This window comes from Ixodes scapularis, unplaced genomic scaffold (assembly GCF_016920785.2).
Source record: "Ixodes scapularis isolate PalLabHiFi unplaced genomic scaffold, ASM1692078v2 PGA_scaffold6__148_contigs__length_123643588, whole genome shotgun sequence".
Lineage (NCBI taxonomy): Eukaryota > Metazoa > Arthropoda > Arachnida > Ixodida > Ixodidae > Ixodes > Ixodes scapularis.
Window position 1 is genome coordinate 86,847,264 of NW_024609881.1, and position 25,991 is coordinate 86,873,254.

At 46.6% G+C, this 25,991-nt stretch overlaps 1 protein-coding gene and 1 pseudogene across 1 annotated transcript; both read right to left on the reverse strand.

Moving 5' to 3' along the window:
- The window catches only part of LOC120843788, an 82,160-nt pseudogene that overhangs the window by 23,317 nt on the left and 32,852 nt on the right, over nt 1-25,991 (reverse strand).
- Nucleotides 11,598-16,159, reverse strand: LOC115327710. Its single transcript, XM_029988738.3, has 4 exons — nt 16,091-16,159; nt 14,903-14,977; nt 14,468-14,542; nt 11,598-12,811 (listed from the first exon to the last, which is right to left on the reverse strand). The coding sequence occupies exons 1-4, from the start codon at nt 16,129-16,131 to the stop codon at nt 12,754-12,756; spliced, it is 249 nt and encodes an 82-aa protein (XP_029844598.2). The 5' UTR covers nt 16,132-16,159; the 3' UTR covers nt 11,598-12,753.

The following is a 25,991-nucleotide window of genomic DNA, read 5'->3' on the forward strand; positions in this document are numbered from 1 at the left end:
TGCCGCGCCTAGTTTCCCCGGCGAGGAGCGAGGGGGGACAGGCTTTCACGTCGTGGTCGGTTCATCGGCGAAGCTGGACGTCGCGGTGACGGCGACCGGAACTCTCGGCGGGACGCAGGCTCGGGGGGCTGAGGTCGTCGCAGGTACTCGTCGATCTCGATAGGGCGTTCACCATGACGGGGGCGCGGGTCGTTCGGGTGGAACCCGCGTAGCCCGAGTCGTCGGTATGGGCATCGGCGGTAGGTGTGGTCCGCTTACCCGCAATGGAAGCACAGAGGGCGTCGGTCGGGCGTTCGCCACACGTCGGTCTTGCGGGGTGCGCGAGGCTCCGGGCAGGCGTACTGGACCTGGTCGTCGTGGCGTCGGTCGTGCTGCGGCGCAGGAGACTGACGTCGGGGCGGCATGACATAGGTGTGACGAGGAGGCGGTGGCCGTCGGGTCACTGCGGCGTAACTCAACGTCGGTGGTTCCGGAGCGGTGCTGACGAGAACCTCAGGCTGCAGCGCTTGCTGGACTTCTTCCCTGACAATCTCGGCGATTGAGGGCGAAGCTGGGCTTGCGGCGGCAGGTAGACGTTTCTTGACCTCTTCCCGGACGACGTCTCGGATCATCTCGCGGATGTCCGTGGTGTTGCAGCCGGAAGGCAAAAAGGAACCGACGCCGGGAACTCGGTGATAGTGGGTGGCTCGTGCTTGAAGGGCACGTTCGATGTTGGTGGCCTCCGTCATGAAGCCTTCGACGGTGGTAGGCGGACTCTGCAGAAGACCACCGAAAATGTTTTCCTTGACGCCACGCATCAAAACTCTGAGCTTCTTTGCTTCGGATGCTTCGGGATCGGCGCGTTTGCTCAGTCGCAGGACATCTTCCACGAAGCTAACGACGCTCTCGTTAGGACCTTGAATCCTCGCTTGAAGACCCTTAGAGAAAACTAAGACGTTTGAAATATACCATATTCGATTTTGAGTGTATTTCAAGTACACTTCATATCTATAAGTAAACTCAAAATATGCCTAAAATACAAGTGCCTTTTTTTTTAACTTCATATTAAAATATATTTCTGAAAATCATTTCAAAATACCCTTATTTGAACTACATTTGAAGTACTCGTCATGCGTTCTGAAATACGTAAATACTAAATTAGTAAACACAAAATTCCTTTCAAATAGATTTCTGAAAATATGAATTTAGTTCATGCAAAATATACTTCAACCTTAATAAAAATGCAGCGATCAAAATTATGTGCAGAATGCACCTAAAACATACTGGAAATCGTAAATACTGTTGTGTTACAATCAAAGTATCTTTGGACTACAATTACATACAAAATGAACTCAGTTAAGCTACCAAAGTATTGAAAACTCGCCGATCACTTCAAGCAGATGTGTAGTTCACTGAAGTGCTTAAATACAATGTTTGATTAGCTTGTCAGCTGAGTTATGAAGCATCGCACTGATAAATCAGCCCAGTTTATGTCATTGTTTTCTTTTTTCTATCAAGAACGCCCCTGATGAGTTTCTTGCACACCAATCACAAACAGGATTCGGGAACTACAACCACAACACTTGCTGGTGCTGCAAAGCTTCAGCAAGTGCTGTATGCAGATGTTTGGCGTGGTTGTGTTAGCAACATGTTAGTTCACTGAATGTGTATACTAACCATTGTACATGCTCTTGATAAGTAGAGTGCGAATTGGCAATATTAATCTAATGTATTACATTTGGGATTAAATCTTTGCAAAACTCTAAATGCTTGAACCTGATGTCTGTGGGCCATTCAGTTTAAATCGAAAGCAGGCAAAAACAGCTTCTCATTGAACCCTCTTGAAATGGAAATACATTATGTTTAAAGCAGGAATAGGAATATGTGCCCTGTAGTACTGTCGAGTAAGCACAAGCACACATTCCAATAATCAAAGAATCTTTATTTTGTTTCCTAAGCAGAAGACAACCAAAAAACAATCATGTTTATTAAAACATGTACACAGAAAAACATAATATAGCAAGCACTTAGCACACAAGAAGATAGCTCTCCCCATTTATGTACAAATGAAAGTTCGAGCCACTAGCAACCCAGCTGCCTTCCTCAGCCAACTTTGCAGAAGCACGGACCACAGCTAGGAGCTAACAAACAAGTCTATACTTGATTAAGAATTTAATTATCTAGCATGTATATCATCACAAGGCACAAAGTGCTAGCCAAGCTGAGTGATAAGGGAGATCGACCATCACGTGATAATAGCCATTATACAAAATTTTCATATTTTCAATCTTACACTGTATGGTTATACACAACTAGAGAGGCAGAAAGTCTTCTAAAAACTGGGTACTTAATAATAACATTGCAAGCTTTCATGACCGGTTCTAATTTCGCTACACACAACAAAAACAAGGACATAGACTTTGTTATACACGTGATCTTGTTTGAGAAAACTGTGAACTGGATATTGACAAAAGCTCTTGCTCTTTCCTGCGATGTTTTTGAAGAAGGAAATAGAAAAGATGCCTACACAGTAAACCCCAAAGTGTATCCCACTAAAGCTCTAAGTGTTCCTGGAGGACAACATTCATGGGGCTTGTTGAATTTATCTCTGGCAGGATTTCTTTTAATTAGTCTATTGGGTTGGGTTTTGTTTATACAGCCTATAACATGGTCTGCCTCGACGGGCGAAGAGTCTCCCAGCTGTAGATGAGCAATTTAGCCTGTGCAGTACAGTACTGCTAGCCTGAGGTCTTAAACGTGCACCATGCAGTAGTGATACATGACCGCACGCCGGTGCGATGCTCATCCAGATCAAAACGCACAGGGGTGGATTAAACCCAGGATTTATGGGTTCAACTAACCAGTTCAGCTAACCAAACTGCATTCCTCTGCGCTTAACAGTGGAAGTGCAAAAACATGGAGTGGTCACACGCACGATGAGATTCCTCCTTCGCAGATGTACCCCGTTGCTAGTCAACAAAAACAATGTACAGTACGTAGGCAGCAATATGAGCTGGAACAGTAACGTTCTGGCCGGAGAGAGAAAAATGTCATGCAGAGGAATGTGTTAAGCGCGAAACACATGTACGACGAAACCGTCCGATCCGACGTGCGGACGGCCGGAATGACCTTGGGGGGCGAGGGTTTTCGTAGCACCGGAGAGCGTTGAAAACCCTCACCTCCGACTGTCGTATTGCCTGATCGGACGTCGGATCGGACGGTTTCGTCGTACATGTGTTTCGCGCTTAAGACTGTAAAAAGGAAAAGTGCAATGGACTGCCATATTGCTTCTTGTTCCATTGTGCCACTAGGTTACGTGGCTTGGCACGCGGGGGACTCCCACTCCTGTATTTTGTTCACTTTGATTAACCCCAACTGTGTCAGCTCATATTGCTGCCATCTGGACCATTTGAATCGTCCAATTACTATCGCTTTTCTTGAAGGTCAACTCCTTGTTCGTGAAGAAATGGTGGCTTTCCGAAAGCAGCGGGAAAGAAAAAAGAAAAGGCAAGGCAACCAACATTGCCAGTAGAAGTCACCAGGCAGTCTGAGAGCCTAATCAGTCTGGTCTGCGATGCAGCTTCATAGAATTCGGTCAAGTGAGACGATCTTCTGGTAATACTTACTACGAGCATCATAAAATTTTTTATTTTTTGTTTAATACATTTTAGGTTTAAAGAGCGTTAAAGGGGCCCTGCAATCCTATTTAAGCATCTACCTTTTTTGCCGTTTCCACATCTCTTGCGGTTTGGGCAACCCAGAGGGCACGGAGAGAGCAACTAAATATCAGTGCGTCATATTTTAACCGGACGACGTGGAAGCCTTCTCCACCTATAGAGGCGCCCCATGGTACCGAACGCACATGGTGACATTGTGACGTTATCGGTCCTGGCCAGCTCCTGCCTTACGAATGGTCAGGGTCACTAAAAGCTTTATTTTAGTGGAAATACAAAATATAAGTGGCATAAACTGTTTCAATTATTTATGAAAGTATTTTTTGTTCAGTATTTTAGATCAGAAAAGAAACAAATGCAGTTTATAAAGTACAGAAACAAGAAATGACCCGTTGACATACCCGCTACCAAGCAGTGGAACAGGCGGCACATACTAGAAAGGGGTAGCGGAATCAGGGGCCAACGCCCGCGCCAAGCATTGCTGTGAAGCGGCGAGCATAGAACGGGCAGATCCAGAACTCTGTTTTGGGGGGAGAGGGGGGGGGCCGAAAATTTGTAAGGATGCTATTCTCAAATTCTTTCATGTGCACCGGGGGGTCCGCCCATGTCAAATTTCCCTCCGAGAAGGGGGAGGGGGGGTCGACTTTGTTTGGGGAGGGGTGGCCGCCACCCATCCCCCCGCCCCCCCGCCCCCCCCCCTTGGATCCGCCACTGGCATAGAAAGGTGCCGGATGAATACGGCGGCGCTGCGGTCGTATGGGCAGGGGGATCGACCAGTTCCGAGTGTCCTGAAGGCCTTCGGCAAGCAGGTTTGGCTTGCAATTTGGCCGTTTGGTGGTTCGGCAGCATGAAGCGGCTCCCGTTCTCAACTGATCTTTACCCCTCGTTTGCTGTGGTTTGTGGCCAATCAAGTGTCATGCTGAATTGGCATTTAGTCGCGCAGCAAATGCAATGCGAGCCACCCTGGTTGCCCGCTTCATCCAGCCTATCCAGCCTATGCTTTAGTGGCGCTCTCTCGAGCCGTTGACACGGAGTGCGGCAGCCCTGAGCACTCGCTGAGCTCTCTACCCCTCCTCTACCCAAGCCAGGACTAGGGACGTCATGAAGGAGGTTGTTTTTTGCTTGTTTTTGCAAGTTTAATTTGCCTATAACTTGTAAAATAAAGCAATATTCAAGAAAAGAAAAGTTACACTAAGTTACTATGTTCAGTATGCTCAGATTCGGTGTAAATTTAAAAAAAAAACAGTCAAAAAGTCGTCGCAGGGCCCCTTTAAAGTGATGAGGTTTATGAATATCTGACGAGCTATACAGGTGACTGCCACCAAGATATTCCCCCCAAAATTTGGGTTCAGCATCCCACCTCTGGCTGGAAATTATTATGAAAACACATGCTCATGCTTTGTTCCTAAAAAGATTCTACTATCTGTGGAAATTTAGTTCTTGGAGCACACTTCTGTTATCATACACACTCAATCACGCTCAACTTGGTTGGGGAGGGCCACAACAAGAAAACTTGTAGTGGTTCGCTCCATAACCACACACTTTCTCTTCAGAGTGTCAGGACTGCATGCTGTTACCACCCCTGCTCGTGTCCCCTCTCGAACAGCTGAGAAGCAAATACCGAGCTGATTGTCCCTGAAAGCAGCACTCCGCAGGGACTCAAACCGAAAAATATGACGTTTCGGTTACGGTTACGGTTACCGCTTCCTGTTGATAACGGTTTCGTTTCGGTTTTTTACGGTTTTAATTTTTACGGTTTCGGTTACCGGTTACACGTTCATAAAAACCGGTTTATTTCGGTTTTTCCAATAATTTGCCTAATTAAAATGCTAGACAGCCATTTTAGAAAAAACTGTTTAAAGTAGTCTCAGATATCCAATAACGTGAAATACAAGGAACCTAGAAACGTCTTAATACTTCTAATTGGTCAGAAATTGCACACGTTCCTAGCTCCAACTCTTGTTCACTACATCTACTTACTAGGGCTGGGCAATTGATCGATTAACCTACCGATTAATCGATTAATGCTTTAATCGCGATTAAATTTTTTAACTGGTTAATCGGTAAAATTTAGACGAACCAAGAAACTCTAAATTAAACCCTTCCATCAAAGTCAAATTTGGGGGTTTTACGTGCCAAACCAACGACGGGCATCTGGCACGCCCCAGCGGAGGACTGAGGATTAATTTCGACCACCTGGGGATCTTTTGACGTGCAACCGAAAGCTCGGTTACACGGCGCCTTTTCCGCAATAAGCCTCCGTCAATCCCTTCCATAACGCAGACGTGGACGAGTACGCCTGTACGAAGGGCGAACTTTAGGTCAAATTTTAGAATAAGGTAAACTGTATAGAGGCGATATATTTTTAGCATCAGATTTAGTGCAGAGGTTACGCAAGTCCCAGGCCATTTCAATGTCGTTCGAGTGTCTGTTTAGCGCAGTAGAGACTATTGTAAACAATGAAAGGAAGTCGCTCTTTCTAGAGAATATCAACGAACATCTTTGCCTCACGCAGCAAAAGTAATATTTTGTGAAAGATATCTGATATTGATCTTGATTAATTAATAATCCAAGTTGTACATTGCACCGTTTATCACAGATTCAGCAAAAAAAAAAAGACTTCTTTTAATATTTTCCAATGAAATAAACGAGACCGATTAATCGATTAATTAATCGATTAAAGGGTGGCGATTAATCGGGTTAAAACTTTTAATCGACGCCCAGCCCTACTACTTACATTATTTAGTTTGATGCCCGAGCATACATGTTACTTCTAGTACTCGGGGATCATCGCGTTCTATATAATAAAAATTAAAATAAACACCGCTACTCTGTTGTTTGGCACCATTTATAAACAATTACCCTAAGAAAGTTCCCACTTGATGCTGGAAGAACCATTCGCACTTTCTCGTCGCTACAGTTGATTTCAACCTCATACATGCAGGCGAGTCTTCGCTTCACTGAAGGAAGGAACAGAACTACAGCCATCCACCAGTAAAATACTGCTAAGTGGAATGAAGTAATAAAATTGAGAGCTGGGCTGGGCGGGCCGTGAGGCAAGAAGCCTTCGTGCAGCGAATGGAAAGTCCGCCGTAGTCGGGCGGCCCGTGAAAACTACTTGCCTCACTAAACACTGCCCAGTCGACTTCAGGTGCCTGCTGGGTCGAGTGGACTGGCGGTGAGGTCCCGTCGCTTTTGACTTGTAGGCAGTGCTACCCAGGTCCGACTGAGAGTCTTCGACGACGCTTTGTTTGTCTGTAGTGTGTTCCTTTGTGTTGGTGTGGTTTTCCTCCTTGCCATCGTACGTGTCGAAGGAGCCGTCATCGGCGTGGGGCTCAATGACAGTGTCGGTCCTGCTGAGCCACTCCAGGATTCGCTCGGTCGCGGTGGTTGGCGAGTCGGGATCCATTGGGTCGTTTTCTTCGATCCAAGATCAAGCTCGGGCACGGTCGGCCGAGACGCCAGCCTCGCAAAGAGCATGGGCGAGAATGTCCTCGACAGGAAAAACGCACAGGAGCGTCGAGGAGACGACTGTGCCGTCGATGACGGCACTGGTGGGTTTTGAAGACTCAGCGTAGCTGCCGGACTCACGATTAGGGGGCCTCTTCGACTTGGTGTCTGGGCGGTAGCTGGTGTGCGCGGGAGCACGAGGCGTGTGGCGTCCGCGTCGAGGCTGGTTGGGTAGCTGGTCGGGGAGCTCTCTGAAAACCTCAGACTCGAATCATCGACGTCTGGGATAGGACTGCCGTCCTACAGTTCCCTCTCGCGACGACGTGGAAGAGTTCCAGTCTATCGAAAATGAGGTGCTGGTATTCGGGGAGCATGTCATCCCAGTAGAACCGATGGCGGGGGAGATGCCTGATCTCATGGACATCTCTCGTGGAGAAACTTATGGTGTCCTGGGCGAGGTCGCTCAGAATGTCGTAGGCATGACGGACCCTCGCTCCGGCATGGGTGGTGGGGGCTCTATCAGAGGTAGTTGGATTGCGCTGGTGGCTCTGGTAGAAATGATTCTCGTAGAAGCCATACCTCCGGCGGTGGCAGGGGGAGGCCTCCGGCGATGCTGGAAGCGATCTCTCGGCGCGTCTGTGGATGTTCGAGCTCACCGTGCCGACGTTTGAATAGCTCGCGTTCACAGTTTTGCAAAAGAGACTGTTGAGACTGCTGGCCGTGTGGGGCGAGATTGGCCAGGCCATCGACGATTGGAAGCAGGGCAGCTCCCAAGGTTTAGGCGAAGGAGGCAGAAATTGCATCCCATGTCTGTTGGACGAGGGTGGCGCGTTGGCGCGTTTGACGAGGAGGCATCCTTCTCCTTGGCTTTTTCTTTTGTCATGTTGAGAAGCTGAGAGGCGTGGCAGTGCCGGCGACGGTAAAGCCCCTCTATCCTGGGAAAAGTGGCGCCGTTCATTGTTGTTAAATGCTCGAGGCACGTGCGACGCGCTACTTCTGGGAAATTCATGCCGTCTGAAATAGCTAAGTGTTGCGCTGTGCCGCCATGATCTTCCCAAGGGCTGCACGTTGCACGTGCCTTGTGCATCGACGAACATTGCGCTACTTTTGAAACATGAAGGGGCTTTAGGCGGCGGGTGCCACTCGGTTTGAAGAAGGGTCTCGGCGCGGGAAGGAAAAGAAAAAAACTCGGACACCCTTCTGACGTTTCCTCGCTCCTTCCACCACTCTCAGCCCGAGCATATATATATATATATTGTATATATAATACAAAACGCCAATGTCAAACCCCTGACTTTTTTTTATTTCTGTGTTGTTTCAAAATCGTCACTCGCGACACGTTTCACACTAAATGAACAACATAAACATTATTAATGAACAGCAGGGCCCATTAAAGCCCCTTCATGTTTCAAAAGTAGCGCAAAGTGCGTCGATGCACGAGGCACGTGCAACGTGCATCCCATGGGAAGGTCATGGCGGCACAGCGCAGCACTGAGCTAGATTTCAGACGCCATGTTCTTTCCAGAAGTGGCGCGCTGAACGTGTCTCGCGCGTTTCCACAACAATGAAGGCGCCACTTTTCCCAGGATACAGGGGCTTTAGGGCCCGTTTGCTCGAAGCGCTAACCCCGGCTAAAGTTAGCCGCAGTACCTAGGAGAGGGATTCTGAGATCATGTGACAGGGATCGGTAGGGATGCGGGAAAACATGGCGGTGCCCCGCAAAGTGAGCGCCGCTCGCTTCGGAACTAATATGTCGTGGTAGCTGCAATATCGCGCGCGTTAGTCAGTAACTAATGGTGCAGGAGGCTTTCGCTTTGCCTTACCTCACTTAAATCGCAAAGCATGAGCAATGACCTCGCCGCATTTTTTAGATAGTATTTCGATTCTGGCCATTCTTAAGCCTAAATGAACACGATAATTGGCGGCATGCATGGAAACGTCTTTGGAAAGTGGATTGCCTTGACTCAATCGGCCTTGTATTGATAGCACACAAATTTCCCAAGCACCGAGGTGCATGCTACGAGTGTAGTTGCAGGCATTGCGCGTGCTGGCGTATGCAGTAGTAATATACCCGTTGCTCTGGGCAGGGGGCGCGAGCGCGTCCGGAAGACTTACGCAAGACGCGACCAAGTTTTGCTGGCTGCATCATCCGTGTGGCGCTGTAACGTTCGATTTTGCACGTGCCACGTTCGAATACAAGCCGCTGTCAGCATCTGTAGATGTGCGGTAACAAAACGTCTAAAAAAAGTTAAAAAAAAAAGAACAGAATTATGTTGCTTGCGGCCGCAGCGTTCCATTAAACATTCCTTTCATATTTGCTTTCTTTCACAGCTTCCGCGAGCACGTATATTTCACTTTACGTGATAGTGAAGCCGAAGCTACTCGGAAAAGCGCGTCATCCTGAACGATGCTCGCACTGCACGAGCGCGCGTGCTTGGCAGGGACGCGGAAAGCTCGCAGCTCGCTCTTGTTTCCTCTGCTACGCTGGAACTTAGAATGGAACTGAGTAGAAAAAACTCTAGTGGGGAAGCGTATTGATGCATGTTCGAAACGCGAGCCAAATATTCTATTTTGCTCGCCTGCAGCGCTGCTCAAAACTTGTGAGCTACGGGCCTATCGTTCTAAAGGAAAAAGACTAAAACAAATTTTACCTTGCACGCGCGTTCGTCCAAGTCTTATAATGATTATTTACTTCGAATCTTTTATAAGAGGAAGGACAGCGAGCGCGGACCATAGAATTACACTTCCAGCGTTCTTCTCGATGCTTGGGTAATTTAGAAAAAGGTCTGTCGGGGCGGGACGCTGGTCTTCTTTTGTGTACTATTAATATCCGGTCGATTGAGTCAAGGCAATCCGCTTTCCAATGACGTTGCCATGCCGACACTTATCGCGTTCATTTAGGCTTTGAAAGGCCAGAATCGAAAGACTATGCAACAAATGCCGCGAAGTCATTGCTCGTGCTTTGCGATTTAAGCGAGGTAAGGCAAAGCGAAAGCCTCCTGCACCATTCGTTGCTGACTAACGCGCCCGATAGTGCAGCTACAACGACATATTAGTTACAAAGCGAGCGGCGCTCAGGCACCCGGGCGCCGCCATGCTTCCCGGCATCCCAGCCCCCAGTCACGTGATTTCAAACTCCCTCTCCTAGGTACTGCTGCTAACTTTAGCCGCGGTTAGCGCTTCGAGCAAACGGGCCCAGGTTTTCTTTTCCGCCAGCTCTGCATGATGGCCAATTTACCTTGTTTCTTTATACTGGCTACTGCATGTCAGGAACATCGGTGGTTTTGATAGAACCGAGTTGGATGGACATCTGAGAATTCGAACTTATTAGTTAATACACTGAAAGCGACACGTACTGAATACATGTAGCGATGTAGGAGTGTGGCAGATTTAGAAATATAGAATTTTTTTAATTATAAGCTCGACCACTAATTCAATCTGAGTATTCTTAATCCTAAAGTCAGATTGAATGGAAATATGTAACCAGATGCACCACTCGCTGACAGTCACTCTGTCAAATGGCCACAACTATTTTAAGATCCCTCCTCCAGGTCATACTTCAGAAAAACTAATAGTTTATTTTTCGGTTAATATTGGTTAAAACCGGTTACCGGTGAATAATTTACGGTTACGGTTACGGTTACGGTTTTTATAAATATCAAATAACGGTTTCGTTCCGGTTACGGTTACAGAAAAAATTTCGTTCCTAAACGGTTTTCGGTTTCGGTTACGGTTACGGTTTGAGTCCCTGGCACTCCGCACCAGCTCGAGCTTCTCGATAAGCACTAAGCACTGGGGCTGCTGGTGCGGAGGGCTCCCTTCAAACACAGCGAGCGCTTGCAAAATTCCAATGGAACCATCTTGAAGCTCAGCTACGCAGTTAACTCTCTTAGGCATGCAATAGCTCTCCGAGTGCCACAGAATCCCGCCACACTGAAAACGGTGGTAGTACTTGACTTGTGGTGGCAGGACTCCCAGGTGATTCTCCAACACAACCTCCATCCTAATGTTGACGCCAGAGCAACTCTGACGTCGGTAAACAACTATGCCGCCAGGGAGCTTTACCCCACTCCTCCCCATAGTCTGCCGACCCACCATCCTTTCAAAAAATTCCCTTCCTTCAGGCATCTCTATCCTCTCTGCCCAGAGAACAAGGTTCTGCCACAAAATAAAAGTTCTGGCAATCTGCTCAGCGACAGACTGTGTGCCTGCAAAGTAGTTGAGAAGGATGGCATTCCGCCCTTCAAAAGGAAAGCAGGACGTCGCCCACAGCGGACCCCAAGCCTCCACAGAGTCTGTCAGGTGAAGGAGCTGGTGGACATTGTATGACACATTGGTCTCGCCATACAATGTCCCCATCTGCACCACAAACTTCTCTAGCAGAGCCCGTGCCTCCGTGAGGTCACGCTCTGAAATATCGTCTTTCAGCAACAGGTACATCCCATACGAAAGTAATGAGAAGTGTCTAAAAAGGTTAGTGGCAAAATGGGCTTCAACACGATGTAACCATAGAAAAGCATCAGTGCCCGCAACTCCGACGCTTTCCAGTAAGCTCTGTCTTCGAACTTCCTTGGAGTGCGGGTAATCTCTGTCGGTGGGGAGAGAGCCAGAAGCAAACCGTTCAGTTGTGGCAACTTTGTTCCGATATACCACGGACACTCGTGGTACTCACTCTCTAGCCACAGTTTGAGCAACTGACGCATAACACCAAGGCATGCACAGTGTTGGTAGTCCGGTATAAAACCGTCTACCACATCAAACCGAGGAAGGGTCATTGCAATGCAAGGGCCTTTCACTCCATTGGCGGGCACTGAGGAGGTACCACTTGTTGCCTCTTCCAGATGCTTGACAGCTGTCCTGCGCTCTGGAGGAGGGTCCAAGTACTCATAGCTGGAACCCCCTGGGTGGTAACACCAGCCACAGCCATAAAAGCCGTTAAACTGTTTACAGTTCCGCACTGCAGAGCGAGCAATGGCGTCCACCGAGCATGCAGCTGCGAACACTCTTATGTGAACCGTTTTTCCATCTTTCACGCAAGAAAATCCTGTAGAAAGCTCTTGCAGTTCCTTCGTAAAGGGTGTCAGGAGAGTAGTCATGTTTGGCTTACAAAACCCAAACCACAGGGCAGGCATCAACATATTCTGTTTCCGCACTGCAGGGTCCAATTGAAGAATTTCGCACTGAACAGGCCAGATATCAAAGCTTGATTTCTCAAACACCCTGATCCCATCTGTATTCCAAAGCAGGGAGATGTCATGAGTTGAGAAATCAGCCGAAAGTCTGGCATGTTCAATGCCATCCTTTACGTCTCCAATCGTGTTCCTAGCTCCGTTGCTTTGTGGGAGCCATTTGAGGTTTTGCTGTGCTAGGATCCGTTCGATTTGCTCCTTCAGAGGCATCACAAGAAAGAAAGGGCAAGACACTATATCTACATCCCGTTCACAGTTTTCGCAATGAGCCTGGCCCTCAGGGGTTGATTTACCTAAATACCCTAGACAATCCATGCAGTAAAAATGCTTCTCTGCACCAGGGACGTCAGCTCCTAAAGTCTTCAGAAGAAGGTACTTTGATGTTGGTGCACGACCGGGGGTTATGATGTTCTGCATATCCAAGAGATCTGCGATACCCTGATCGCTCACCCTGTGCCGCATCACATATGCCATGAGAAGGGCTGCAATTTGTTTCTTTTCGTCAACGAAACCTTGGTTCTGAAAAAAAATTAAATTCACAATTATTAAACAGAAAACTCCTTGCTCTTACTCAATTTACACAAAATACACTAACATGAGAGGACAAAATTGTGTGATTCATTAAAACTAAAATGTGCAAAATTTACATCCTTGTGGTGCCCAGTCTGCGATATACGAATCATCAGCATTTTGGATGCTAAAAGTGAGGCAATCTATCTCAAAGTAAGAAAGCCAAATTTTGATTAATATGACACTAAGTTTGTGATAACTGCCTGCCTGCATGGCACGGGCAGGCAGCATTAAGAGCACAAGGTTACAAATATTTTATTCAGGACTGCAAGGCAGAGTGATTGCAACATAAGAATTAATGATTTCACATGACTTGTAGTATTTTGTAGGTTTGATGACTAGTATTAAAACTTTTATTTTGTTTTCAGGGCTCTCTGGAGTATTCTTTGTTGCCAGTATGTAATAAGATGACCATAAGATAACATGACCCCTATTTATGCTACCGTCATGTCATATCTAACTGATTTCATTCCACAGAAAAACAATACCTAAACTTAGTCGTCCACTACAATGATTCAAGATCAAGCACACAAATTATAGGTGAGTGTGGTCACGAAAGACAAGGCTTATTTATGTCTTATTTAATTAGAGTGCCCATTTAATAGTCAGATGCTTTTACAATTTTGTGCACTATTAGCCTTGTAACATCAATGCTATTGTTCTTTTGCTCAAACCCTTGTTTACTGAACCGATAGTCTATTGACCGGAATGCTCTGTTCAAAGTTGCTGTCCAGTTCGCTTTAAACTTAACATAGCATTTACTGCCTTCTAAACAACCAGGGATGTGTTCTGCTTCTGCCCTCATGCACAAAAGGTGCACATGACCAAGTAATATTCTGCGGCTTCATGTCCGTCCAGCCTCAGCTAAGACTGCCCTCATGACTGTAATTAGCCGGCTCCACCTCTCGACACGTTGGTGGTATGATGCACTTTCAGCAAACAGACCGCCCTCAGTAACCATTTGACGCATGCTTCATGCCATCAGAACTTCAGTCCACTGGAGGCAGACGGCAGTGCTCGAGACATGTTGTGATGTCTAGTACTCTATTCGCGCAGACCTGCAGTGGGATAGTAACTTGTGCAGGAAAGCTGAAGCTGCAGCAAAGCATCCCAGCAGAGGCAAGTGCCTGGGTGAATCAATCTGTAAGCTTTTTACACCATCAAATGTTTTGCGAGCTCATGTATAGCCGAGTCCCATGAGCAGTGCATCAAACGAATAAGGAGCTGAATGTGCTCAATTGCCTTTGCATTGTATCAGGGACACTTTCTACATACTGGTTCGAAACCAAACCTTGTACACACTTCTCTTTGAGTACTGCTATAAATGTTGAAAAAAATATTGTTTCATTGATGAACCAAAAAATGTAGCTGCAAGCATGGAATGCTTTAGGTGTAATGGGTACTGTGCAGGCCGCAGCTATTGAAACTTGTATCTTTTTGCTAGAGGCAGGTTCTCAATATCTGGCATCTTTGAATTGGTTGTTCTCTTTAGGAGAAAAATGTAACCAGTCGTGGTTAAACTTTTTACTGTCCTAGTCAATTTTCTTTTTTCGGAGTGCACACATACTCCACGCGTAAAACAGAACAAACATCAACAATGCTTACTTGATCATCCTCCATCTCTTCAGAATCTGTGCTGTCTGCATCAGTTTGTGGTAGCGAGGGTCCTGAGACTTCATCCTGATTTGAAGAAGCAGAAGCATACAAGCTTATGGATCCACAGGCTCTCACACAGTGGTGCATTGGTCTAGTTTGTTTTTCCAAACTATTATGGCAGGCCACAATGTTAGCAATCTTGTTACAGCCGATCAAAACATAGGAGAGACAGAAAATAGACAGGACGACATCTTGAGACGTCGTCCTGTCCGTTCTTTTTCTACATTCTGATGTTTCTTCTCTACCCCAGTCTGACGTTAATCCAACATGGCTAAAAATCAGTGCCCGCCAATACCGTTTCAAGGCAAAAAACAAGAGCGCCTTTGTCATGTTTGTACTTCCTTGTCTCTAGGCGCACCCCAGAAACACATCAACAATGCTTACTTGATCATCTCCCATCTCTTCAGAATCTGTGCTGTCTGCATCAGTTTGTAGTAGTGAGGGTCCTGAGACTTCATCCTGATTTGAAGAAGCAGAAGCATATACAAGCTTATGGATCCACAGACTCTCACACAGCGGTGCATTGCTCTAGTTTGTTTTTCCAAACTATTATGGCAGGCCACAATGTTAGCAATCTTGTTACAGCCGATCTTAAGGGTGGCTGACATCTTTAGGTGAAATGTTGGCTGCCACTTTGATGTTGACAGACCAGAATACTGTTTTTCAGCCAGCTTGAAGCACAAAAATGCCTGACACAAATTGTGAACTGCCGTGGTTTCACTGAAACTAAATAGCAAAGTTTTTGCCACGCACCAGCACAATTTTTTCTGTGGACCGACATATGCCTACTTTAGCTGTACTCGCCAAGTATTACAGCCATCCTTTTTTTTCACATAATGTTCAGATGAGGATTTCTACTTTTATGCAATCCAGACCAGAACAGTTGCCTAGACACTTACTCTTCTACACATGCCAATGCTACTGCATGTATACCAACATGATGGCATCTGCAAACTGTGCATGAAACTTTTGCAACATGTTTAATGAGGTATGAACCCCTCAAGATGACAAATCCAGACAAATGATATGACATTCAAGTTTGCTAGGTGCAAAGAAGAAACAGATCTCAAGTTTACTGATATTGCCACGTGCTTTACCGGGCAAGCACTTCTGTGGCCAAATGGTTATCGTGCTAGGCTGCCACGTAAAGGGGCCAAGGTTCGAATCCTAGGAGCAGACAAGCCTTTTTGTTAACCCTTAAAATAATGTTCTTGTAAATTTCGAGAAGTTTGTTTGTTCAAGGTCGGAATATTCTACTTGCCGAACATTCTACATCGATTGTTCGAGAAGCCAACGCGTAAACATAAGGGGCCCCGTTTGGCAATCCGAAATCAATCTCACCCAAGCGCTCGACACTGCTCCTGTGCCGCACAAACATCTGTGACGCTATTAAGTTCACCTTATTAATTGTTCAGTTTCTTTCGTTCTTCCTCGCCTCTTCATCAGTCATTCATGGCAATATTTACTGAAATTCAAGTAACATCACCTTAATTCTTAAGAGATTCATTATAGCAGTGACACAACGAATGAAATCAATCTGTTTCAATATAGACCCAAAGATCACAATCTTACTTGTTCAGCTGCCAGCTCTTCTGAAGGAGACCCCTCCACATCTCCCTCCGGTGGCAAAGAACATCCTGGTTCGACCTGGTTTGGTAAAGGCAAAGCTATTCAGTTCAATATTTTTCCACGGAACATAACACGGCTTATGCGAAGTCCCGATGCTACTGGACGATCACCACTCGGCATTAGATGGCCTACAATCAAGTCACCAAATAATTTACCTTGGTCCTAAAAGTAAATTCGGATGCACACAAATGTCCAGTCTGTCTACTAAAATTTGTTCGCACCTAGGATCAGGGTACAAACCATGACACCGTTAGTACAAACAAGTCACCGTCAGTTTTTCTGTCCCTCTCTTAGAGTTGAAAAGCTGTCGGCCAAACGACTTGAGTCATTTAAAGTGCTTGTTTGAGGCAGCAACCTCAGAAGTAAAAATCGGTGAAAATATAGTAAGGGTGCAGGCGAGCTGGTGAATATTAACCATGTTAAATTAACCTGAAACTGGGGTAGAGAAGAAACATCAAAACATAGAAGAGACAGAAATTAGACAGGACGTCTTGAGACATTGTCCTCTCTGTTTTTTGTCTCTTCTACCATTCTGATGTTTCTTCTCTACCCCAGTCTGAGGTTAATCCAACATGGTTAAAAATTGGTGCCCGCCAATACCGTTTCAAGGCAAAAAACGAAAAAGCGCCAATGTCATGTTGGCACTTTTTTTTTTTTTTTTTTGTGCAGAAAGAAGGTGAAAGCAGAGTTACACTTTAGTTTGTCTTACCCTAGAATGGGCTAACTGGAAATAAAATGTGCAAAGGGTGCCTCCCACCTATGCTCGAGAGCTCCTTATTCATGACTGTAGGAGCTCCTCGAGAGCTCCTACAGTCGTGCTGTGATTAAATGCAGGGAGCTCGCACTCATAGCCTTTTTTCAGAGTAAAGTTTCACCGTGGAGTATGAAAGTCAGTAAAAAATCTTTATTTTTGTTACTTACATCCCGCAAATAAAAAACTATGTTTCATTCTACTTTTATGGAGACACACAAACGGTTGTCAGGCACTAGGCAAGCACTGCTACTTCAACTGTATACTAGTATTGATCACAACGTGACATTTTCAATTCGCCTGGTTGCAAAACCTAATGATTTTCTCGTTCTAAGTCGATAAAGGTATCAATATTGTTTGAGGAAACTAAAGTTTTGGAGACGTCCGTGTCTATCGCATATTTTAGGATTTCTGAGCATTTCACCTGTTTTCTTATTCACTGCATTTAAAGGTATGTCGGACAAACCCGGGACGTGGATCTAAAGATACGTTGGACATCGCCACAATGGGAAAGGGTTGTATTCAGGGTGTGGAGTACTCTAAGCGGAGTGGCTGAGGAAGATCTCTTGACGCATCTTTGAGCTTTTTGGCTGCAGCAGTGAGTACAAAACCACAAAACTACGAAACATGTGCCATTGTAGAGGTGTGCATTGTGCAAAGCATGAAAAAGATTGGCGGGCCATGGTGTCTCGCCAGTTCCCGCCTGCCGATCTCTGAACATATATTTGTGTGGTGCAACGTGCCTTACTGAGACTATGTGTGCGAGACCTTTAACATAGCTTTTATCACTATATTTATCTCCACTGACGATTTTCATCCCATCTCTGTTTCTCATTACTATATATTCCTTTCCACCACCACCCCTTATTCCCAGTACAGAGTAGCCAACCAGAACTGGCGTTCAGGTTAACCTCTCCAGTTTTCCCTTCATAAACTTCTATGCCGAACCCTCTGCGATGAACCCTGAGCAGCAGTGTAGGGTGACCGCGGGCTGTTTGGGAACCTAGTTTGCAAACAGACTGCGGTCTTGCAAAGATGTGACTATTCTTATACCTCTTAACTAAAATATAGTGTATCTGTTTCTACTTTTCTTTCCCATCTGTCCAAGCCTACAACCTGAATGTCAAAGCAAGGACCGTACACTGTCATGTAAAATAATCATAGCTTTTCCCTTTCCCATCGTGGCTACGTCCGACATACTGTAAACGACTTAATTTTTGTGAATTTTGCAAATCGCCAACAATTTGCGAAAAATAAGTCCCGCAAACAATTTCGGTAAGATATAAACACACTGGAATCTACATTGAGATTCCACTGCGTCACTAAAATTAGGACCCACAAATTATTTCAAAACTTCAGCTTTGACCTAAATCGTGAAATATTGAGCCCACGAAAAATAAATCGCTTAAAGTATCTTTAGACACCCAGTTCTGCATAAGTAGACACATCTTTAGGCTCCATTCGGGTTCCGGATACACCCAACAAACATTTAGACTCCAACTCAACTCCCACTCGTCCCCCATGAACCAAGCACCCAAAAACAACGAAAGGCAATGTAATCTGATGGCGCAGCTTACACCAGCTGCCAATTCGTGTATACTTTCAAAGGCACAGAAACTACTAAATGGCATGGCTGATAAGCGAGATTTGTCATTACTCTCATCCTTTTAGAACCCTTCGAGACAAACCACACGAAGTGGCAAAGCCCACCCAGCAGACAGTACCACTTGACCAGCGACATTAATGTCATAGGGGGTGTTGATGTCGCTAGTCGGGCAATATTCCCTGTGTTGATGTCGCTAGTCGGGCAATATTCCCTGCGGGGTGGGGTTCGCCGCCTCACGTGGTTTGTCTTTTGGGGTTCTGGGTGGAAGGGGGGGGGGGGGGGGCCTAGTTTTTAGATCACAATGCATCTCGTAGTTCCTGAGTGCATTGTGCAAGGGGGGAGAGAGAGGATAGATCAGGGGTACGGAGTTCGGGTAAGGCCTGGGCTCAGATTGGGTCTACGTGTTGCACTCCTACACAAAGCATGTGACATCGTGGTACACTAACTTAAGCCTGAGCCTAAAGGCCTGTTCACAATCTTGCGACCGAGTAAGACCGAAAGAGACCAGACCGGTTTTTAAGCCTCTTGCGATCTCTTAGGACGAGCTCCGCTGCAGCGCATCCGGTCCTAAGAAATCGCAAAAGACTTAAAAACTGGTCTGGTCTCTCTCGGGTCGCAAAAGTGTGAACGGCGCTTAACCCGACCCCCACCTCCCCACCTTCCTCTCTGTCCCCGGTAAACCACCCACCCAGAAACCATGAGCTGCAATGTAATATCAGTGGCTACGTTTCCATGGATGCGACCATGGCGCATCGAATCGAGATGTGACCAGTCACGCGCCCGCGATCCTCCTTTCCCTTCCTCGTCTACCCAATCATAGGCGGTTAATCTCGATTCGATTCGCTACGATCGCATCCATGTAAACTCAGCCAGTGGTGTTGTCGGATTATCTGCCAGCCCACAGCTAGCACCACGTAGCCGCAAAAAAATAGGACCTGTAAGGCCAGGCCTAGGACGGGGGCAGAAAAGGTGGAGCCAGGACACAGGGACAGTGATGAGATTACTGAAGAAAAAATTATGTTATCGGTTGCAATCCGGCTTTGCGTGACTGCGTCACGATGCCTCCACCGAGGCCAAGACACCACAAAATTCAAGACCAAGACCAAGACTAAGCACCCCCCCCCCCCAAAAAAAAAAAAAAAAAAACACCACGCACGCGCGCGCACACGCACATACACAACCCTTTGAGACGAACCACGCGAGGCCAACACCGTAGGGAGCAGCAACGTCCGTCCACCGCCTCGCCCCCGCCCTCCCCCTTGTGACGCCACTGGAGGGAGTACTGCGCGAGTGCGTGAATACAACTTACAGCACCAAAAAGCGCGTTATTTACCTCTTCGGTGTGTCCTGCTTCCTCGCCACTAGTGCAGTCGTCTTCCGAGACCTCGTCACATCGCGAGCTGTCGGCGACTTCAGAAGCTCCGATACCAGAGAAGGCCACAGTCGGAGGGGTCCCGGCAGCTAACGCTTGCATTTTGAAGCGCCGACTTTCAGTTTTTCTGAGCAAGGGCACATCCTGTTCGAGGTGGCGTTTGTACCTTGAAATCATGGCCTAGCGTCTTTTCCTTGCTTTTTCCCAGTCACGGAGTCAGAAGGAAATGCATGCAGTTCCGTAAATACAAATCAGAGCGTCACATAGTGCCCTGGCACGTGCAAAACTGCACAAAGGAACGCCTGGGAATGCTGCAGATGTCCTACATATATCGTTAAGCCCTGCAAGTATCACACGAACATTGTCGGGCTCTGCCATCAATAATACAATCTAGCACAACCGGTACAACCAGTACAACTCCCAACTGAAAATAGAAGGTAACTCGCGCCACCTAACTACTGTGTTTTAATTTTATCTAGCTACTAGGTTTTTTACACCAGGTTAAATTTCTATTTCCATTTTTAAGATAGATAGATTGATAGGATCTATCCAGAAATCCAAACCTCTGATTTATAGCCTTCAGCCTAGTGCTCAACGCTCACGTCTTGTGTCCGACCTGTCGAGGTCGTCAAGGTAGAGGTCAATGTTCATTAGGCCTACCAGTCCTCGTTATGAGAACAATGAATCGCGTTCAAAGAGATTGCAAAAAGGGGCGGCCTTTCGAGATTTTGGAGGCATATGTTACAGCCCTCCACCCCCAACCTGCACGTAGGCTCGAATTATAATGCAATTAAATGCAAAGGTGCAAGCCAGCTGGTCAAGAATGACGAAATGAAGGCTCGAGTTGTGCGCAGCAAAACTACACTGTAGGCAAACCGCGAGCGCGAGAGCACAGGTTTTTGCGGAATGCTCTGTTTGACCCAGTGCTCGCGGGCATTTTGGAAAGCAGCGTGCTCGCACCCGTGTCTTCTGCCTTCCTGCACACAGCTTATTGGGAAACAGTCAGAGTTTTAAGAGTAAGGAAATCAAAGGAAGTGTTGCTGAGCCGGAGGCTCGGCATGTCACCTTTGTTATTAGGAAAAAAAACGTGTGAACTGAAGTATATATGTGTTCTTTCTGAACTTTCTGCGGATGCTCATCCCGTTAAGGGTGGTTGAGGAATATCCTCTTGTCTTGAAAGACTGCGTGAGCTGCGCGCCATGATCTCGGCTACGTAGCGTATTCCGAGCCTCGATCTGACCCTTCGGACCCACTCCTAGCTGATAAAAAATGAAAGAAAAAAGAAAGCTGATGTCGAAGTGGTAAGGGATTAAACATAAGGAAGGGACATAAAAGGGGGGGGGGGGGGGGGGGAGACGGACAACGAAGTAAGTTCCCAAAGAAATTGTCGTTTGTTCTCCCAGGCGAAAATTTATAACTGGGACCAGTTTTGCAGTTGGGCAGTCGGAAGTTAACCTGGGAGTCAGTGCGTCCTAAAAAGGTATACTGTCGGATATGTTGACAGCTGAACGCTACCTAATAATAATATGAAGTCATAAAACAAATACGGTACAAGGACAGACATGTGCATGCTTGTACAAACATAGATATGTACTGCAGCGTGCCTGTCCTTGTAGCGTATACGCTTTTGCTATCAATGAACAACAGGCTTGTTATAGTCATCAAACGGCACCCTTGTCGAATATCACGTCTTACCAAAGGAATAATGAACCCAATGGGTGTCATTAGCTTAGTGCGCGCACTCAAAGCTTGCGAACCTGCCACACAATACTTCGATCCTGCGCAAGCTTTTTAACGTGTACAAAAAAAAGGGTTAGCGAACGATGTTTTCGCGAATGGAGCTCGTATCCATCTGTGGTCGGACGCCGTCTGTGGTGCCCAAACGATTCGACAGTAGGGCCAGCTACCATTTCTGTTAATAGTACATTGGCCATGAAAGCCGCAATGCGTGAGCAGAACCAACACGCTCAATATTCCCAAAGATCAACGCTGCCGAAACGCCGTTCGATTATACTACCATTCATGTATCTTTGTAATGCTCCGTTATTTGGAGCACGGACAAAGGCATTTTGGTTTTTGGCCAATGATAAGGTTACACCACTGTGTGTACATCCGGTACTGACGAAAGGGATCATGCATTTCTAACGAATGTGGTAATTTGTACTCAGTTTAATGAGTGGTGTGCTTGTTTTGCAAGCAAGTTTGTTGTCATTGAACTGCGATGTTTTTGTTTTTTTTTCTTTTTTATAAAACGTACAGTAATGAAGAAATAATCTCCCCCAGAAACAATAAGTATTCTCTTGAGGAGAACGAATAAAAAGGCAACATATAATTACGAATTTACAAAGATAACAAACTGGACGCGGTTTAGAATTTGGGGTGTGCAGACAACGTCGGTGGCAACGTTGGTACCCTTACAGCCATCGCTATCCAATCCAATCCGCAACCAAGCAGCACATGTGCGTTGTTCGCTTTGTTTTAACCTGAAGGGAAACGCCGGCAATGGACAAGTTCGCACTGTTCAGGTTTCCTGATGAGTCATTATCGGTAGAGTCCGTAAAGTTAATTAAATACTATGACCCAGTCGTAAAGCATAATTCCAAAACGTGGCCGGAATTCAGCGGTCCAAACCAGAAGAATAACTGGGTGAAAGTCAACTGGCCCGACGGGGACAAAAAGACCGGGCGGGCGACGGGTACGTCCAAGTTGCTGGCCGCCCAGGTCGTGAAGTTCAGCCGTAAGTATATATTTCCACCAAACTTTTTGAAGCATGTATCGAGGCTGCATGAAGTGCCATGATCAATTAACTACTGCGCGACATTGTGGGCGCGAACACGACATTGCCGGTTTCCGCAAGATATGGCATTGGTAGGGACCGAATTTTAGCGCTTCGGATTATGCCCCAGACGAGCACTTGCTGTCACACGAGTAGAGTTGATGAGGGCCTTTCGATTCCATGGCAAGATCATTGGAAACCCACGACCGCTTGTTCGCGCTATCAGTCGCGCTGTGTACGGGTCCGCTGCATGGGTCTGTTTTGACCATGAGTACGTGTTAGAACCAGCTTCCACGGGGTTCAATTCGTACGACCAAACTTGTGTTGCTGCAACGGAAAAAGATGAGCACAAGTGATTATCGACCGGAGCGGCAAAATCGCGACACGCGGCGCTATTGTTCCCGAGCGCGCCGATAGCAAGATTACCGGGCACGTTTCATATTTTAAAGCGAAGATGAACGGCAGAAACAGCCCATCCTAAAGCCCGTATTTCGAAAGCTATCTTATCACTCGCTTTTCGACCGAGCGATGCGCCACCGCGGTTGCGCACTTGAGCCCGTTTATTTATTTATTTCCATTTTTTTTTGCGCGAGCGTTGTGAAGCGGCGGTATTTTCTTTATTGCAGTTTCCTCCTAAACTGACAATTTACTGCACAACAAATTGTCAAAGGCTGTGGGCGGCACTGCCCGCGTGACAGGGTAGCAAAGGTTTAAGAGCATGTGTAGTTCCCATGAATTCCGCCAAAAGGACGTGCCTGGCTATATGCCTGCCCCACACATTTTCTATAATTTTGAAGTCTCCTCCCTTTGGAGGCCATTGAAGCTTCTGTGTGCCCAGTTCTTCCAGCATCTCCTGCACTATAGCCTTGAAAGAAAAAAAGAAAAGGTTGTTTTAATTAAAGTCGCTAATTTGACTTGGAAAGATTTTACCTAGTGGCAAATTCCAGCCTAAGCCGCTTGTGGCTTCGCGTCAAGAGCGGCCTCTGGCAAGCCATTCTACTGCGGAGCCCGACCGAACCAAGGCATTCTCTGATGATAGACGGGGACACCTACAGGTTAAGTTCTCATGTCTCTTGGGCAGTAATAAAAGGATCACAGCCAACTGCAGTCACATCCCATCTGTCTTCCCCTTCCGTGGTCGTTTTTGGGTGCCCATTTCGAGCCTCGTCCCTAATCCTTGCCTCTTCGAGAAAAGCATGCACAATCGAGGTACGGTTCCTAGTGAGCACCTGATCTCTGCAGCAATACTCCTTTCATCCGACCGTCTTGCACAAAGGTCAAGATCTGAACCCTTGTCACATCGTTAACTCAAAGCATCCTACGTCGTTTTTGGCAGGATTCGTGGGAACTACAGATGCTTTTAAACCTTTGCTACTCTGTCATGCAGGCAGTGCCGCCCACAACCTTTGCCAATCTGTCGTGCAGCAAATTGTCAGTTTAGGGGAAAACTGCAATAAAGAAAATACCGCCGCCTCACAACACCTGAGCAATAAAATAGAAAAATGAAATAAAATAAACGGGCTCACGTGCGGAATTGCGGTGCTCCATTGCTCGGCCGAAAAGGGAAGGATAAGATAGCTTTCAAAATATGGGCCTTGGGATGGACTGCTTTCTGCCATTCATCCCAGCTTTGAAACATGAAACGTGCCCGGCACTCTTGCTATCGCCGCGCTTGGGAACAATGGCGTCGCGATCTTGCCACTTCGGTCATCGGTCACTTCTGCTAATCTTCCTCTGTTGGAGCTGTTTCACATAGGCAGTAGTAAACAGCTGTACATGGCTTGCTTATGACGTCATTGGGCTGTGCTGGAGGTTGTTCAGACTTGTTTTTGCTGAAGAGGCAAATGCAATAATGTAAAGTGATTGCTGCAGAAGCTACTCGCCCGGCAACAAGGCCCCCACAATGGTAGCTCAGGTGACGTCAATTTAAGCCATGCATGCAGCAGTATCATATAGAAATCCTGTGAACACCCACTGCTTAATTTTGAAAGTTCATAAATTACCGATTTTTTTAGGCAGCTTTTTTTAAATCTGCGTATAGATAAGCTTTGTCTGTGTGAATCCAGCCGGCGCATGAAAGCACTCAATCTCAAAAGCCCTGTGTCATATGCCCTGCCCTTTTTGCCTCTTTTTCCATATATCCTGATTTCAGGATGCCTTTATAGTTTTTTAGTCTGAACAGCCTTGGTCCTGAATATGCCTTGGTCCTGAATATCAAAAATTTTGCAACAAGCGAAAGCATATGGGCAAGCTGGTTAGGATAAATCAGTCTAAATCCTGAGAGAAGGAAAGCTGAAATAACGGACAACACTATCCAAAATGTAGTGTCTATTGTATTTTTTTAACTGTCTCATTGTCTAGATCAGTGGTCTCAAACTCATTTGAGTGTGGGGGCCAAATAGCCCAAACTGGAAAGGTCGAGGGTCAACGTAAGCCGGGGGGGAGGGAGGGGGGAGGAGGGGGAGAGACCAACCTCGTTCTCTGTGCTTTGTGCAAACTGAGAGTTTTCCCAGCGAGATATTTAGATTTGATTCGTTTATATGACTACTTTGGGCCCTGATGCGATCACCAGAACTAAAATGACACCGCACTGCCAACGTGTTGGCATTTTGAATGGAACAAGAGCGCAAGCACACTGTTGTTCCCGTTACCCAATTCACGCAGGCATTAACAAATTTCTACATGTCTCTAAAATCAGTCGCTTAATTTGACAGTTGTTGCTTTCCTGACGATTTTTATTAACGTCCTGAACGAATAGTTGTATTTTAATTCTCTTCTCCAGCGGAATGCTGGAGAAGAGAGGGGGAAACCTCCTTCTCTCTTTAGCGTTTCGTCTGCTTCCTCCTCCCCGGCCCGTCTTACCCTCGCCCTTCGTTGTTAGGTTGCAACGGACTATAGATAGAAGAGCTTAGAAACTACAATAACCTCTGGACCTAGTCCACCTTCCATCAAAGCTCTGAGCTGAGGAACAATGTAGAGCAGTGTACAGTGCTCAGCAAGCCTGGAACACAATCTAAGGCCTCATTCACACAGCCGGCGTCTCGCCCTGTCCCGGCGAAAGCGCCGTGCCGAAAACGGGACGGTGCGGGGACGGAGGAGTGTTCGAACCAGCGGCGGCGCAACTGCCGACAGTGACTATAGGAATAGATAGATGCTGGCGGCTGTGCCCCCTTATATTGGGCGGTAGCTTGCGTCACCTAGCTTAGAAATCTTTCTGCACCTTTCAAATTCCACGTCGAACGTTTGGATCCCGTAAAACTGTATAACCGGTACGACCAACCTATTATTTCGTGCGCAATTTCACACTTCCCTCAATCTCTACTACCAATCTTGTAATCC

What these genes read in the sequence shown, in the direction of transcription:
- LOC115327710 (XM_029988738.3), bottom strand. Translation starts at nt 16,131, where the DNA reads ATGTGGAGGGGTCTCCTTCAGAAGAGCTGGCAGCTGAACAA. An exon ending in AAGAGCTGGCAGCTGAACAA is followed by an intron (nt 14,978 to 16,090) that starts GTAAGATTGTGA and finishes TCTTCAAATCAG; the next exon opens with GATGAAGTCTCAGGACCCTC. An exon ending in AAGAGATGGGAGATGATCAA is followed by an intron (nt 14,543 to 14,902) that starts GTAAGCATTGTT and finishes TCTTCAAATCAG; the next exon opens with GATGAAGTCTCAGGACCCTC.